This window comes from Apodemus sylvaticus, chromosome 1 (assembly GCF_947179515.1).
Source record: "Apodemus sylvaticus chromosome 1, mApoSyl1.1, whole genome shotgun sequence".
Lineage (NCBI taxonomy): Eukaryota > Metazoa > Chordata > Mammalia > Rodentia > Muridae > Apodemus > Apodemus sylvaticus.
The window spans coordinates 77,640,933-77,658,663 of NC_067472.1; the positions used below are offsets into that span (position 1 = coordinate 77,640,933).

At 44.6% G+C, this 17,731-nt stretch overlaps 1 protein-coding gene and 1 long non-coding RNA gene across 3 annotated transcripts in view; one reads left to right on the forward strand and one right to left on the reverse strand.

The window, feature by feature from the left end:
- LOC127695489 (uncharacterized) lies at positions 1 to 13,745 on the forward strand. Its single transcript, XR_007979986.1, has 3 exons — positions 1 to 399; positions 5,066 to 5,124; positions 13,349 to 13,745. It is a non-coding gene; the product is annotated as an uncharacterized LOC127695489 (long non-coding RNA).
- LOC127695411 (integrin alpha-X) overlaps positions 8,571 to 17,731 on the reverse strand; it is a 20,909-nt gene continuing 11,748 nt past the window's right edge. The window contains exons 18-30 of one of the 2 annotated variants that reach the window (XM_052197545.1): positions 17,225 to 17,356; positions 16,562 to 16,635; positions 16,199 to 16,361; positions 14,068 to 14,196; positions 13,908 to 13,987; positions 13,744 to 13,827; positions 10,921 to 10,999; positions 10,728 to 10,832; positions 10,534 to 10,617; positions 10,221 to 10,334; positions 9,976 to 10,077; positions 9,608 to 9,718; positions 8,571 to 8,780 (exon numbers count right to left, since the gene is read on the reverse strand). In XM_052197545.1, coding sequence (XP_052053505.1) covers positions 8,682 to 8,780; positions 9,608 to 9,718; positions 9,976 to 10,077; positions 10,221 to 10,334; positions 10,534 to 10,617; positions 10,728 to 10,832; positions 10,921 to 10,999; positions 13,744 to 13,827; positions 13,908 to 13,987; positions 14,068 to 14,196; positions 16,199 to 16,361; positions 16,562 to 16,635; positions 17,225 to 17,356 — 1,356 coding nt within the window. In that variant the 3' untranslated portion in view covers positions 8,571 to 8,681. The other variant, XM_052197554.1, reaches the window with a different exon arrangement.

Sequence of the window (17,731 nt, forward strand, 5' to 3'; positions counted from 1 at the left end):
TGAAACCAGGAAGGGGAAGAGTCAGCTCTCCCACTCTCGTGCCATCAGGGTCACCTCTATTGCGCTGCGGCAGACAAGGGGTTAGACCAGCTCTCCTGCTCTCATGACCCCCAAGGCCAGTCCTCCCGCCTACCATAGGTAGTAAAGGGTACTGGGAAGGGAGGAGGGCATCTCTCCCTTGCCCATGTTACCACAAGGCAGACGTGTCAGGGCCAGGTCCTCCATGTTCATGCACTCAGACTCACCGATGCCCCCTGACACCAGGATTAGCTCTATTGTGCTGCCCAGGTGAGGCGTAGATCCCACCTGTTACAGCAGGTGAGGGACACGGCCAGATCTCCTGCTCGCGCGACCTTGAAGCCAGCTCTCCTGTTAATGATATTTGGGAAGGGGCAAAAGGTAATGGGGAGTAGGGCAGCCTTCATTTTCTCCAATGTCTTAAAGTTATATTTATACAGTCTTTGATTTGCTTGATTAGAGGTGGTGGTGGTTGGTTTTGTTTGGGTTTGGGGGGATGGTTTTACTTGGTTTGGGAGGATGTTTGCTTTGTTTTTTTGAGGTTAGATATGTTTTAGGCTTTTGTGAAAAGCGCTATTTCTCTGATTTCTTTCTTAGTCTGTCATTTGTATATAGGAAGGCTACTGAGTTTGGTGTGTTAATTTTGTATCCTTCTACTTTGCAAAGTGTTTAACATCTGTAGAAGATCCCTGCTGAAGTTTTTAAGGTCTATAAGTATAAAACCATATCATCTGCAAAAAAAGATGTTTTAATATCTCCCCTTTCTATTTGTATCCCCTTGATCACATTCAGTTGTCTTACTATTCTAGTTAAAACTATAGTTTTTACTTATTGAATAAGTATGTGGAGAGTGAACATTCTTGTCATGTTCCTGATTTTAGTAGAGACTCTTTGAGATGTTTAGGTTGATATTGGCAGTGTGGTCTCACTGTAAACTGCCTTTCTTATGCTGAGGTATGTCCCTATATCCCTGGCCTCTCCAGGACTTTTATCATGAAAGGATGTTGAATTTGTGTCAAAGGCCTTTAAGGAATCTAGTGAGATGATCATGTTTTACCTTGTACTTGTTTGTGTTACTTGATTACATTTATTGATTTATGTATGGTGAAACATGCCTGCATCTCTGGGATGAAGCCAACTTGATCACGGTGGATAATATTTTTGATTTGTTCTTGGATTCAGTTTGCAAGTATTTTGTAAAGTGTTTTGCATCTGTATTTATGGGGATATTGGTCTATAAATTTCTCTTTTGCCAGGTCATTGTGTGGTTTTGGTATAAGAATAAGAATGACTTTATAAAAATAATTAAGCAAGGTCAGTTTCCATTTTGTGGAATAATTTGAGGAGTATTGATATTAATTATTCTTTGAAAGTCTACTAAAATTCTGTGCTGAATCCATCTGGTCCTAAACATTTATTTTTAATTACTGCTTTTATTTCACTAGAGGTTATGTCTATTTAAGTTACTTATCTGATCCTGATGTAATTTTGATAGGTTAAATACATCAAAAAATCTTATCCAATTTTTTTTATGTTTTCCAACAGCATTTTAAAGTATTTTCTCTGGATTTCCTTGGTGTCAGATATGTCCACCTGTCCATCTCATTATTGATTTGAATCTTTTCTCTTTATCTTTTAGTTAATTTGGCTAGAGTTTGTCAATCTTACTGATTTTCTCAGGAACTAACTCTTCTGTTTCCTTGATACTTTAAAAAAGTGGTTTTTTTTTCTATTTTACTTATTTCAGCCACAGGATTGATTATTTCTTTATGTCTACTCTTCTTAATTTTATTTCTACTTGTTGTCTAGAGCCCTCAGGTATGCTATTAAGTTACTAATACGAGATTTCTCCAAATTTTTGATGCAGGCACTTAGTGCTATGAATTTGCCTCTTATAGCAACCTTTACTGTGTCCCATAGGTTTGGATAGGTTGTATTTTCATTTTCATTTAATTCTTAAAAGGTTCTAATTTCCTTTTTGATTACTGCTTTTATTCATTTTTTTATTCAGTAGTGAGTTGTTCAGTTTCTATACGTTTTTATACTCTGTAGTTTCTCTTGCTGATGTCCAACTTTAATCTATGGTAGTCAGAAATGATATGGGAATTATTTCAATTTTCTTGTATCTATTGAGACTTGCCTTGTGTCCAAGCATGTGGTCAATCTTGGAGAAAGTTCCATGAGCTGTCGAGAAGGAAGTATGTTCCTTTGTGTTTGAGTGAGAAGTTCTGTAGATATCTGCTATGATTTATGAAGATATTTAACCTCAGCATTTCTGTTTAGTTTTTGTCTGGATGACCTGTTTATTAGTGAGTTTGCGGCATTGAATCACCCGCTCTGACTGTGAGTGTCAGTATGTGATGTTAGATGTAGTACTGTTTTTTCTATGAACTTGGATACTCTTGTGAATAATGTTTAGACATGCAATATCCTTTTTGTGGATTTTTCCTTTAACTACTATATAACGTCTTTCCTCATCACTTCGGATTCTTTTTGTCCTGAAGTCTAGTTTGACAGATACTAACCATCTTGCTTGCTTCTTGAGGCTATTTGCTAGAAATACCCTGAGGTAATTAATGTCTACCCTTAATAATGAAGTCTATTTCTTGCATGTGGCAGAAAGATGGATTCTGTTTTCTAATGCAATCTGTTAGTCTGGTTCTTTTTATTGAGTTATCAATGAGAAGTGTTTCTTGATTCCTGTTATTTTGTTATTATAGTATAATTTCCCTCCCTCTTTTGATATATACCTCTGGGATTATTTATTCCTTGTGTCTTCTTGGGTGTGGTTAACCTCTTCAGTCTGAAGTTTTCTTTCTAATGTCTTCCGTAGGGTTGCATTTGTAGATAGATAGTACTTACATTTGGTTTAATTGTGGAATGTTTTTCTCTCTCTATCAATTGTGATTGACAAGTTTCTGAGTATTATAGAGTGAGTTGGCATCTGTGGTAACTCAAAGCTTTTAGACCATCTTTCCAGGCTCTTCTGGGCTTTAAAATCTCCATTGAGGAGTCAGGTGTTATTCTGACAGGCCTGCCTTTATATGTGACTTGATCTTTTCCTCTCGCATGTTTTGATACCCTTTCTTTGTTCTGTACATGCAGTGCTTTAAGTATTGTGTGTATGTGTATGTGTGATGGGGAACTTCTTTTTCAGTCCTGTCTATTTGGTATTCTCTATCCTTCTTGTACCTTGATAGGCATCTCCTTCTTTAGGTTGGAAAATTTTCTTCTATGATTTTATTAAAAATATTTTTCTGCATCTTTGACCTGGACTTCATCTTTTTATTCTCTGTCTCCCTTATCTATAGATTGGGTCTTTTCAGAGTGCCCTAGGTTTCCTAGATATTTTATGCCTGAATTTCTTTTAATTTAACACTTTCTTTGGCTGATCTATCCATGTCTTCTACCTTATCTTCAAGACCTGAGGTTCTGTCAGGAGCCATCTAAGAGAGGCTAAGGCTAGCAGGTGACTTTCCTGGAGATGGCCCACCATTTTTGCATGGCCTACGATGTATGAGCTCTAAGAGGCAAGGTCCCAAGAGGCTTCATCTCAGGATTGCTTCTTGCAGCTGATATGCCTTTCCCTGTCACTATTACATAGTCTAATGATTCCTGGGCATTAGCCCACCTTACCGGACAGATTTCCTGTAGATCAACACAAAGATGAACTTTCATGAATTAATACTGTTTAGATGAATTAATGATTATGTAGAATTCCTGATATGGTTCAAATAATTTTAAGAAGAAAGTTTTAAGTGATGATTTTAGTTGTTTTGCCGGAAAGATAGTAAGGTTAGAATCAAGAATAAAATGTGCCCACTCCTCATAGAATAGTAAGTAAAGGCTGCATAATAAGAAATACAATGAGCTTTCACAATTACACTAAAAAGAGAAATAGGATTGAGGCACATTTGTGATCAAGGAAAAACATTCAGTCTAGGTCAGACCCAAGGATGAAGCCACAGGTGTGCACTATGATAAAGTGAGGCCATATTGCTTTGAGGTTACAAGGAACTGATAGAATGAAACTCTACTTTGAACTTGCCTATCAACCTCTTTCTATTCTCTATGAGGTAAACTTATACATGAGGTAATTTTCTAAAGAACTTTTGTCTAAGAAGGTATAAGAAGGCCAGAGAAAAGGAGTAAAGTGGTGGCATGTGGGGCTCTACCCCATCTACCCACAAAATATATGTATGTGGTTTGGAGGGTTCTGTCCCATTCACCGAATGTGTATATATGTATATGTATTTGTGTATATATGTAAGTATGCATGAACAGTTGTGGCACTAATAAGACAGGTGGTCGGGCCTGACGTGTGTGTGTGTGTGTGTGTGTGTGTGTGTGTGTGTGTGTGAATGTGTATGTGTCTGTGAATATTGCCTTTGTAAAAAGATTTTTATTGTTTTCCTTTCTTTTCTCTCTGGTTCACGGAGACTTAATGAATTGTAAGTCTCCCATCTGGCCAGCAAGAGGGGTCCTTGGGCTAAAGAGAAGCTAGCAGCTTATTAAAGCACAACTAATAAGAACCCAGTGCTTATTAAAGCACAAATAGCAAGAGAATTACAGAGTAAGAAACCAGTACTTATTGGCACAGAACATTAAGGAAGAGTTAAGTTTCCAGAGGCTGTGAGCTTCTGGCCCCCAGAACAGTAAGAGAGTTAAAAGGCCACAGATCATCAGTCTTTGGCCTTCATCCAACTCTGTGTCCCATCTCAGGACTTGTGATGCCAGGAAGGTCCAGGCAAGATTCTCTCTCCCAAGCCTTGTGCTCTGTTAGTGAGGTCTACCTCTGAGGTTTTTGTCTGACATCCCAGGTTTTTTGTTTCAAGTTTTATTGCAGTTTGGGTTTTCTCTGGTGACTTTATCCCTTTGTTAAATTCTACTTTCATGCCTTGAAATGCCTTCATTACTTCATTCAACTGTTTGTGTTTACAGTCTCCATTGAGAGATTTACTCACATCCTTTTGAAGGCCCTTGAACGTATTAGTAATTGGTATTTTGAAGACATTGTCTTATGCTTCTGCTCTATTACATTTTTCAGGGCCCTACTGTAATGGGGCAACTGGGCTCCTGGGAAGGTGTATTGTCCTAGCTGTTCAGGTAAGGTTTTTGTTGTTGCTGTTGTTAGTGTGTGTGTGTGTGTGTGTGTGTGTGTGTGTGTGTGTACTAGTGTGAGGGTCTTTGTGACCACCAAGGCCAGCAGAGTAACGATCCTCGTGAGGCAAGAAGGAAATCCAGTTCAACACAACTCAGTACCGTGTGTTGGTTCAACCTTCTAGAGTATGACACCGAATAGTTTATTTAGGCTTAGTGTAAGTACAGTACACTTTGAAAAATGTTTCCTGGTACAACACAGTCTCGTGTACACAATGAGGCATAATTATATCTAAAGTTTTTCAAAGTACATGCCTCTTCCTCCGTGAAGATCTATAGGTAGGCTACGTGTGTTATCTTAAGGGCCTCAAGGAGGGTCTGGTATGGTCTCCATAATACAGATAAAGCAAAGATCACTTTGGTCTATTAACCACCTTCAGTACTGCTTGTGGGAACTTGAGGGAGCCCAATGTGACCTGGCCACACAAATATAGCAGAGGTCAGCAGGGTATTGGCACCTCCATTCCCAGCAGGAAACAGGTTGTACATCTCTTCCTTCTAAGATACCACCCTGTGTGTTTAACATTCCTGGTTTCCCTAGGCTTCTCTGTGAGTGAGCACTAGGGTCTTTGTGCTCCCAACAGTCTAGGTATCTGAAATTATGATCTTTGAGGTATTTCTTGGTGTTGACATCTTGTCATGTCTTTGCTCGGACGGTGTTCTGTTGTTTGGTTAGTGTTACCCAGTCTGCATTCTTAGCAAGTATGGTGTCTGTGGTGTCCCTGGTGGAGAGTGCCTCTGTAGGTTGGTGGGTGGACCAAGAGAAAAGTCTAAGAGAACATCTTGGTCTGGCACAGCAACTGCATAAGTTGCATGGCGGGAGTTAGGCTTGCAAGAGATAACAGAAGAGCAGTGAGGGCTGGGGAACCCAGTAGGCAAAGCCGGTGTGTAAACTACAGGAGAGCTAGGCCTTCCAGAGTGGAGAAGGTGTGGGGTCCGTACGCCAGGGGCCGCATTACACCTCGATTCTACTCATCTCCTCATCCTCTTATTCACCCAACCAACCCACCAATCCCACAAGTCCCATCCTACTTTTATGTGGTTTTGTTTTGTCTTTTGGTCTTGGTTTGTGACCCACTTGGTTTAAGCAAGGCAAGTGTGTGAACATGGGTATAGAGCTATCCACTGAAGTGTAGAGACATCCTGAAGACAATGACTTCTCTTCCAGCAACCTTGGAATGCCACTGGCCCCCCAGGTAGGGCAGGGAGCCTTCTCTGAGTGTTTACTAGCTCAGGTTTGTGCAGGCCCTATACAGACAATTGCCACTGTTCATGAATGCCTTCAGACAGCCTTTCACAACCCTCCTCTCTGCTGTTCACTCTTACATCCTTCCCACTCCTTCCTCTGCGATGTTCCCTGAGCCTTGAAAAGGGTGACATAAGTGTCCAGTTTAATGCTGAGTGCTCTACAGTCTCCTGGTCTTAGCAGCAAAAAATGAACCATGAGTCTACATTGCCCACACCCACTGCAAAGACAGGCTGGGGACAGGGAGGGAAAATGCTTTCCTATAATGCTAATCCTCAAATGCCCCTAGACTCAGGACAGCATCTGGGAGAGCAGTGAAACAGCAGTTAACAGATTTGAATGAAGGCTACACTACATTTGTATGGAGAGCCATTCCTGGGGGCTATAAAATGACTAACTTCCCTGTGAGTTAGTAGTCAAAGACATTCCTGCTGCCCCAAAGCCATAAAATTTATTGCCACTGTGTTAGTTGTGTGTTAGAACTCAGTGGATTGGTTCATAGTGTTTTTCCTCCTATGGGACTGCAAACCCCTCCAGCTCCTTGGGTCCTTTCTCTAGTTCCTCCATTGGGGACCCTGTGCTTAGTCCATTGCTTGGCTGTGAGCATCAACTTCTGTATTTGTCAGGCACTGGCAGAGCCTCTCAGGAGACAGCCATATCAGGCTTCTGTCATCTAGTACTTGTTGGCATCTGCAATAGTGTCTGAGTTTGGTAACTGTATATGGGATGGATCCGCAGGTAGGGCAGTCTCTAAATGGCCTTTCCTTTGGTCTCTGCTCCACACTTTGTCTCTGAATCTCCTCCCATGGGTATTTTGATCCCTCTTCTAAGATGGACCGAAGTATCCACACTTTGGTCTTCTTTCTTCTTGAGCTTCATGTGCTCTGTGAATTGTATCTTGGGTATTCCAAGCTTTTGGGCTAATATCCACTTATCAGTTAACCCCCACCCCAGAGCTCCTGGAGACTAAACCACCAACCAAAGAGTACATATGGAGGGACCCATGGCTCCAGCTACATATGTAGCAAAGGATGGCCTTTTCAGACATCAATGAGAGGAGAGGCCATTGATCCTGTGAAGGCTGGATACCCCAGTGTAGGGGAATGCTAGAACAGGAATGTGGGAGTGGGTAGGTTGGTGAGCAGGGGGAGGGGGAGGGGATGGGGGTTTTCAGAGGGGAAACGAGGAAAGGGGATAACATTTGAAATATAAAATTGAAGCAAAATAAAAATAAAATATTAAGATGCAATTTTCCACTTTATAAAACCAAAAGAACATACCTGACTTTAATTGTTTTTTTAGATAAAATTGTATTTTTTTCAGTTTAACTAATGAGAAAAGGCTGTTTGATACATTGTTTCTTACCCCCATCATTTTACCAATAAAAGTGTTAAATAAAAAAAGAAAAGAACTCAGTGGGAAGTTTCTACTGCTGAATTCACCACATGATGGCTGTAAGGCATGAGAAAACCAGGCTGGGCTGAGCCACAAGCTCCCTCATTTGCTTTCTGGACAAGACTTGGGTGGAATGGTTTCTTTGGTCTTTTATCTGTGCTCTATCGTGGGCAAACAGATGTTTGTTTATGTCTTCCCCCCCAAAACATCACACAGCAAAGTAGCATAGGTCTTTTCTGACCTAGAACTATACTAGAGCAATGCCTCCCCACCGAGGCAATAGGACCGTTCTTCCCAGCTAGCAACACTGATGCTAGAATCCAGTTCCATCAACTACACTGCCCAGATGTTTCCTTGCTAATTCAGTTTGAGAAAGCTGGGATTGAACAACTCCACGAAAAGCTACATCCTGGTGTTAACAATACTCTACTAGAAATGAGGATAACATGGCCGCACGGGGCATCCCAGGCTATCCAACGCTCCCCTCCTTGAGGCAGAACTCAATTCTTAACATCCTAAAAAGTAGATGTGGGCCCTGGGGTAGGCAGGATGAATGGCTACTTTCATTCTTGATCACAGAAAGCTCCTTAGAGGCCAATGAAACAAGGCGCTACTGAGCCGCCTATGTATTCCTAGGTAGAAATTCACAGAAGTTCTCTGGGCCATAGCAGAGACCCTGTGTTCCAAGTTTTTAGGTAAAGTTTTGACCAGACAATGGCCCTTCCCAAATAAGACACAATGAGCAAAGTCGGCCTGGTCCCAGAATTCCTGCTTCTTTACCGTTGGGGCTGACTTAGGGGAGAATACAAGATCTGGGACACCTCTTAGAAGGGCAGGTTCAAAGAAGATGGGTTGGAAGTTCTCACTGGGCAACCTGGGGGCTTGGAGTCCCATTTTCTGAGACAAACTGTCCAGTTGCTTCCTCCAACATTTCCTTGTACTGACGTTTGAAGAAACCAGCCTGTGGGAAGGAAGAAGAAAGAGAGGAACTGGGGTCCACAGTGAGTTTCACACTGGCTGACAAGTGTGAGACCTGGAGGTCAGATCTCCAGAGCCCACGTGGAGGCTGGATGGGCATGGTGCCCCGCCTGTAAGCCCAGAACTCAGGAGCTGGAGACAGGGGGTCCCTGGCACAAGGTGGCTAGCTAGAATAGTCAAATTAATGATCTCTGAGTGCCAGTGGGAGGCCATGCTCCAATATATAAGGTAGAAAGCAATAGAGACAGACACCTAATACCTTCAGATAGCCTTCACACGCACACACAGACATATGCATGTGTTCCTACAAACTCACGTGCCCATGTATGTATACATACATTCATGCACATACCCCCACACAAACATAAGAGACAGACAGATAGACAAACAAACAGACAGACAGGACTAAAGGAGAGGAAGGGTAAGCATTTCTGAAGCCCCTACTACTTTCAAATAACCTAGTACATATTGTATCATTTAGGCAAGGGCAAAATTATGTGGCTTAAATCACCCTTACACTGAAAAAAACCCAGGCCAGCCCTGGGGCTCGTGTCAACGTTCTTCCCTGCCTGAGTGCACACTCTGCTCTTCTGTAAGGGACATACAGAGAAGGAGAGGAGAGTAGAAACGAAAGGGAGAGCGATGTGCAGCTGTCTTAGAGACAGGAGGGCCAGATGAGAGAAGGCTGTGTGGACGATTTCCTCACACAGTGCACTGGTGACTGGGAACCTCGCACTCCAGCAGGAGCTCTTGCTTGCTCTGTGGAAGGAACAGAATCCAGTCCTGCTGTGAGAAGGACAAACCTCTCACCTTGTAAAGCACGGCTGTGATGAGAGCGAGCAGCAGCAGGCCTCCCACTGAGCTGCCCACGATGAGAGGGACTGGATTGTGGACCTCATACATCTCCAGCACTGTCTTCATCTAGTAGAGATAGACCCGTTAGAAAGCCTCATGTCCCATGCTGTCTCACACTCTCCCCAGATTCCCAGCTCTTACTTATCCCCCTCCCTTGCCGATGCCCTGTTCCAACCATTGAGCTACAGAAGCATTCCTGCACTCTGAGCATCTAGGAACCTTCCTTCATCCTCCCTCCAGGCCGGCAGACCCCCAGTAGGTACTACAGACTGAACATTTGGAGCCCTCCCACCAGCCTGGCTCCCGCCTGCCACAGTCACTACCTGGGCTCTCAGAAATGCCTCCTGTCCCGGCAGCTGGGAGTACACAGATGTGTTGAATGTGATTTCAGCCTCACTCAGGAGCAACACCTTTTTCTGCGATGTCTGCAAAAGAGAGAGCAGGGTAGATCTGGGTCTTGGATCTGGGGTGACTCGGGGTTCAAGAACTGCCCTGACCCAAGGATGCCCCAGACCCATCAGGCTCACAGGGTCCAGGGGAGGGAGGGCTTCTGCTATTGGCCACGCACCTGACTGATCCAGCCAAAGCTGAGGTTGCCCTTCAGGATGAAGTCAAGCTCATCCTGGATGTCCAAGGAGGGAACGTCACAGCGGAAGTGCAGGCAGTCAGCAATGGAGCAGTCCTGGGGACAGAGAAATATCATCAGACCAGAGGAAAGTAAGTCTTCAGGTAGGAGACAGCATTAAGCTGTGGAACTTGACAGAAGCATGCAGGCCTAAATAGAGCTGGTTATTCAGCAGGCGCCATTTGACATTCAGAAAGTGAGCTCTCGGTCCTCTGATGCATAGCTTAATGTGCTTAAACATCCCTGTTTTCCTCACCAGCACTGGATTCTTTTGCATGTGAGTCAGGAGGTCAGATTGTGTTGGCTTGAGTCTATTCCAATAGCATTGGGTGGACGGGTTCTAGAAGGCAAGTAGAGAACATGACTTTAGCCACAGCATCAGGGACTCATAAGCAACACAGGTGATAAAAGCCAAGGGCATCAGCTGAGGAGGCGCAGGCAGTCGTGTACCTGAGGGTGGGAAACCATCACTGTCCACACAGCTTCTCCCTTCAGCTCTATAGGCACCCAGAAGTTGATGCTGACTGGCATGTCTCTCTGCCCCAGATTATTCACCTGTACAGAAGGCACTGATGGCAGAGCCTACACCAGGCTCCTCTGTCCCTACTTCCCAGTTCCCTCTCTCCCAAGTCCCCACACTTGCCTGGAATCTATGTTCGACCACACTGGTTCTCTCGTTTTCTGAGGTTGAGAAGTTAAGATACTTGGTAAATTGGTCGTGACTGGAGAGAGAAGGATCATAGTCATGCCTGGGGGGTTCTGGCACTGGCATGATGAGACAAGTAATCAGTCGGACTTGGGATGGCATGGAATGAGGTTTCAGGACTGGCATAAAGGAGTGTTTAGGGAATGGCAACAACTTCAGGGTGAGTGAAAGGAACCATGCAGGACCAGCCACCCAGAGGATCTGGCTGGAGAAAGACTGGATGAGGTATAGAAAAAAGACCTAAGAGCCAAGCCACTGACTCACTGGAATAGCAGGGACCACTGCCTGCCCCATTTCTACACTTCAGCTGTCATTTCCATCCTTCCTGCACATGTGGAATGCAGCAAGTTTTGTTGACCACGTGTCCTGTCCAAGCTTGACTCATAGGCCCCTACATTCAGGCCCTTTCCCCGCTTCCCTTACCTTTTATCACCCTGAAGCTTTTAAGGATCCAATTGACTCTTCCATAGGTCTCAATGTAACAAAACTTCATGAGACATACTTGGCCACAAGGTCCCCCACATACCAGCTAATTCTACCTCTGTCCATTACTGCTCCATTCCCCATGTACAAAGTCTTTGCCTATAAACTCCAAATTCTAACCCCCAACTCCTACTCTTGAGGCAGGCTAGCTGGGCACATGGGGAAAGAGGGAAAACCTGAACGGTTATTGTTATAACTGCAGAGCCACACTGTAGCACAGTGCCATGAGCCGGCTCAAAGAGTAAACAAGGCCAGCCCAAGCCAACTAGGGCCAACATGGCTGACTGACTGATGGATCATAACCAACTTTTCTTCATTAAATGGCATCTCCATGTCATTAGAATACCAGATGAACTGTTCCCATCATGCATCTGAAGACAGACCCATATAAGGATAGAAAGGATGAGTAAACCCTATGAGGGAGACTTTCTCTACTGCAGTTGGCCAATTAGACAAGCTCTCCAGAATGCCGGGTGACACCACTCTTTCGTGAGACGCTAGTGCTCCCACTCAAATGTGTACTTTTTGCTCTGTAGCAAGCCCTCCTCCCAATCCCTTACAGCTCTTGGGTGTGAATTCTCTCTCTGATGGTGACCTAGAAGCACTCAGAAGAAGTCTCAATCTGCTCTGTCTCTGACCCTTGGCCAACCTTCATCCAATGGCAACACTCTTAAGTTTCATTTCTCCTCTACTCAAAGGATTCCTCCCAAATGTTCCCGGCTGCCCTGGGGACCTGTCTAAGTATGATTGACCTGTAGGACCACATAGGTCTACAAGTGGTATGACCTATCTGTGGTTCCATGCAGAATGCCATGAGATTACCTTTGTATACACACATAGAGCATTCATCTGTCTGCCTGGAGAACCCCAAACAAGCAGAGCAATGAAGGTATGAAATATAAGCATGAAGAGACCCCCCCCCTGCATTAGACAGGTCCCATAACGGCCTGGATTAATTACACACAGGAGCTCGACAGATGTTTGTTTCTGTCAAATGGATTTATAGAAAGTAGCTGGGCACTCTGCCTGACATGGAGCAAACACTGAGAAGTTGTCTGAAGAATATTCTCTACCCCCTGGTCCCAATGCCTTCGCCTGTCTTCCTCAGTCCTCCTACGGCCCTATCTGCTACGCTGCTTCCCTGATACCCATCCTCATTAGTATCTTTTATCCTTAATTTCTAGGAAACAGGGAAAGGAGTGATTCTCAACCTTTCTAATGCTGCAACTTCTTATTACAATTCCATGTATTGTGGTGACCCCCAGTCATAAAATTATTCTGTTGCAACTTTAAAACTGCAGTTTTGCTACTGTTAGGAATCGTAAGGTAGACATCTGATATACAGGATATGGTATTCAATTTCTGTGGGGGTCGTTACCCACAGGTTGAGAATCTCTGTCCAGTGAGCTGTATTTGTTTCTCATTAAAAAAAAAAAAAAAACAAAAAAAAAAAACACGGTCTTACGCAAATGCCAAAGGCCCTTTTGAAAATTGCTTTTGGTCAAGTGCAATACCATAGCCTCAGCAACATTTCGATGACGCTCCTTTGATAGGATCTTTGATAGGACTCACTGCTACAGTTTCATCCTGAGGACCCGCCCACTCCCCATATTTAGGCTTGGAACTCTGAGTGGCACAGTCAGAAGGTAGAGGAGCCTCTGGAAGGTGAACCCTGCTGGGAAGTTTCTAGATCGGTCGGGGAGTGCCCCAAAGAAGACTATAAAACCATAATTCCTTCTTCTGCATTCTCTTTTACCTCCTTACCATGAGAAGAGAGCATTCATGAGAGACACTACATCACCACAGACCCAAAGCATTGGGCCAGTGAACCGTGGACTAAAACTCCAGACTATGAGCCTAAATATGCCTTTTTCACTTATAGGCTGCTTCAAAGATTGTCGTAATGGAAAGCTGATTGGCATGCTATCACTGAACAGCACCTGTAACCTCGATCTCCAGTGAGGCTCTGAGAACCTCGAAGGCAAGGGTGTGTGTGTTTCATACATCCTAGAGAACCCAAGAAATTCCTGTGGATTTTCAAAGCCCTTTGAGACCTGTAACCTGTATTAAATACATGCTGCCGTGATAATGGTTTCACAATCAGTGTCAACGCCAGCCAAGAACAAACACCCGTTGGTAAGCAGGCACAGTTATGAGCATCATCTCCCACTGGAAAGAAGGACAATGACACCTGAAATATCCCAGATGACCCGTAGTGACCCTTGCATACACTGTTTCTAAGTGAAGAAGAACCACTCTGAGGTGCAGGCAACGTACCTGCTGATCACGACGTACACAGCGTACTTTACTGGGATCCCCAACTGGAAGGTAGTTTTTTTGGTCTCAGGTACGCCATTCTCACTGGGAACAGAGGTGGAGCACGGGATGTAAGGATCATAATGTGGAGGACACCCCTCCCCGAGAGGGCTGGCCCAGCTTACCTGCTCACTGCGGCTCTTAGAAGCAGCCAGTCCCCCAGCTCAGCTTGGGGGGAAACGTCAAAAGTTACCAAGAAAGTCATCTGAGGAAGAAAGTGGAGAGGTCAGAGAGGAGGGAGAGAGGATGGGGACAGGGGACAGGGTGTGCAGAAGCTAGGCTGACCTGTGAGCCTCCACGGAAAATGACATGTCTGCTGCTGCAGCTGGTGCTCCAGAGGCCCTGAATCCTGTCTGGGGTGCTGTCACACATGAGGTGTAGGGGGTGCTGCCCATGCCGCTGCCACCACTGGTTCTAGTTAAAAGCAAGGCCAATGCACACCGGAGATAAGTGCCCGCGAGTGTTGCAGAGAGCCTGGGGTCTGCGGACACAGAGCTTGAGCACGGACGTCTGGTCAAACTTCCGCAGTGTAGAAGGTCTAGCCGTTGGAAACCCTCACCCTTCATTTCTTGATGGGTTTTTATTCTTCTTGCTCTTATTGTTTGGTAGCCCAACCTAGCTTCAAACTCATGGTGATCCTCCTGCCTCAGGCTCCAAGTGTTAGGATTATAAGCATAAGCCAGCTTCTTGTTACTTTTAAAGGCCTTTTACTATGGATAGTTTCGAACATCCTCAGCAGAGAGAGCAGACTATCAGCCGTTGTCCCTGTCACTAAGCAGAAGTTCCCACAGATTATTCTCTTCTTTTATTTTCTTAATAATTTAAAGTACTTCCTACACATCATATTGTTTTATCCCAATATATGTCAATGGCTACTCAATACCGATAAGATTATTTGTAATCTAACCACAAGACCTATCAAATCACATGCAGCAGGATTAGCAAAGACTGCCTAATATGGCGATCATGCTCCATTTTCCTGAGTTGTCTCCTAACCTCTTTATTTTTAAACTGCTTACTTGTTAAATAAATATCTGACAACGATCCACACACCACACTGGGTTGTGTGCTTAGAAACACCCTCACTGCTCGCACTCTGGGAACTGCTTTCCCAGCTTGTTTCTTCACAGGTAATTAAGATGTGCTCCCACTATAGGATGCAGATCAAGAAACACAGACCTGCAAGGCAAATGTATGCACCCAGTTCAAACTCCAGCTCAAACAAACCAAGTGTAAAAAGATATTTGGGGAAGAATTAGGGAAAATTGACTATGCTTTTAAACGTCAATAATAGTTCGCGTCATTGGGTGGCATAACTACTTTGGGGTCACATTAGATGTTGCTGCTGTTCAGAACTCCACAGTAAAATGAAAAAAAAGCAATAGTTCAATGTCTAATACTTGTTTGAAAATATTTCAGCAAACAAAAGCTACCTAGGTGTAATGATGTGCACCTGTGACCCCAGCACTGGGAAAGTTAAAGCAAGAGGATCAGGAGTTCAGGACAAGCCTTGGCTACTTGGATTTGAAGGCAGCCTGGGCTAAACGAGTTATTGGCTCGGAGACAGAAACAGATGAAGCAAGAATCAGGATGTTGTTTGTTGTTGGTGCTTTTGATGGTGCTCTTAGGGAGTTTTATTTAACTTTGACCACTTCCGTAAAAGTTTAAAATTGTTTTAAGAATAAAATTTTGAAAAGAAAATTGTGTTTGTTTAAAACTCGTTATGGTCCCAGTGCTGTCTTCTAGAACCCTGCCAGTGGCGGCTGTCATCAAAATAGAACTGAAAGTCTGGGCAGACACAATATGGCCCATGCAGCTGAAGTATTTCCCCTCTGCCATCATGAAAAGAAAATTCTGGAAAGCCCCAAACCAGAGTATCCAGAAAGTTAAATCTTTTTTATTTTACAATATTTTGAAGTATTTTCCCAGTTTGGTGGCATATGCCTCCACTCCTAGATTTTGGAGGGTGAGTCAGAGGATTGTTAATTCAATACTAACCTGGGCTCCATAGTAAGTTTTAGGCCAGCAAATCTCTGTCTCAGGAAAAGAACGACTATTACATGCACACATGACATGCATGACAGGGGCTGAGATGCCTGGGTTCTGACACCAGAAGGAGTATTAGGGAGCCAGAGTCTAACAAGATATCTTGCATGTGTCGAGTCTCTTCTATGACCATGTGATTTCTGTGTCATTAGACTTGGAGGCAAGTGCCCTTACCTTGCTGACCCTGGAACTCACTTCTTATATTCAGTATCTTCAAAATATGGTGCCAGAAGTACAAGGCCCAGGCAATAGAACCTCACCATCCAATCAAGACTGGCTAAGATCTCTTGACCACCACAGACTGCTAAGCAATGGCCACCCAGCCTGAGCTTTGAACCTAGGACAGGTCTATACTATGCAGCCCATGCACCTCTTTCCTCCGAAGGAATACTTGGCCTTCTGCAGCTCGTCTAAAGGACAGACCCACTGGGTAGAAGAGAGTGACTGTGGTTCCGTAGGAATCTTCGCCATCATTAGACACCATCACGTGTACATTCAGCTCCAGGTTACTCCCCACCACCAGGCTCTTCAAGCTGGGTGTTGGGAAGGAAGAGATGATCCTGTGACTGAGGCTAGACACAGTCTAGGGATGAAATGCACAGTAGCAAGGTGAAAGACAGGAGTTGCCCTGGTTCTGAGCCCCACGTGCGAGTGTGAGTCAGCCAAAGGCAGGAGCCCCAGATCCTGGGAGGAAGGCTGGCCTCTGGGGAAGATGTGGGGGCTGAGAACTCACTTTTGGAAGCCAAATATGATGCTAAGGTCGTCCTGGCAGATATGGTCAGCACCACAGTTCTTCTCAAAGGGAAGCTGAGAAAAGGGGGACATGGGAATTAGGTCTGGGGCCACAGCTGCTCAAGCCACGCCCACATAGGGTAGCCTCTTCCCAGAGCAAAGGAAATGACAAGCTCCCCACCAGAGCCTCTCTGTGACTCTCTAGCTCCCCAACAGGTCCCAGTCTCTCAGGCTTCAGCAAAATGGCTCGCACTGTTCCTATTTCCCCTGAGGAAGTTCACAGGCCCAGGTTGCCAAACCCCAGCACACAAGAGCACAGCCGCAACCAGAAGTCCCACCTCCTCAGCTCCCCACACGCTTGTGGTTGCACAGTCTTTTCCCATAATGCAGGATCCAAGCTGCCCTCCTCTTCAGAGACAGCCTGGCTTCAGGCTCAAACCAGATGTGAACTACTTATCGGCCACGTGGCGTGAAACCTTCCCATCCTCTGAGATCAATAGGAAGGGTCTGCTCTCTACCTCGTAAGCCTGAACTCTCCTCAGAGGCCCATCACGCTGATATCTGTCTGTACTCTTAATAACTCTTCTAATAAATATCTTACCCAAAAAGATGACCTGCCTTGGGAGCCCCCTGTGGTCCCCAACATTATGAATAACAGACTCACAGAGGCTGTGAAGTATGTTTGGTCATCTTCAGCCAGCACAGGTTGGAGATTTTGTAAGGAAGAGATAGGCACACCAACAAGAGAGAAGTTGAGGCGCAGAGTGATTGGGGTCACTGAGTCCTCCACACAGGCCTAAGGGAGAGGCGTTTGAGGGGAGGTTTCAAAGGAAGTTCCTTGAGATTACTGGCAATATCCTATCTCTGCATATGTAAAGGGAGTTAGAGCAATCTAATCTGTGGTCAATGCGTGCCTGTAGCTTTCACTGAGGTGGAAAGTCTCTGGTCCACCCTCCCCTCCCCCTTAAAGCTCTCTCACTTTATTCAGTGGCCCCTCATGAAACCTTTCTATTCTCTTTCCTGGTTTTCTGTCTTTGTAGTGTTTAATCTCTACCTGACATTCACTATCTAGAAATTTGTTTTGGGCCCCCCATCTTCACTGGGGAACTTCCTATGGGAAATGACTGTTTTGTCCCCTGCTATGGGCATGTCTCAGTGGACAGCCAGCAGT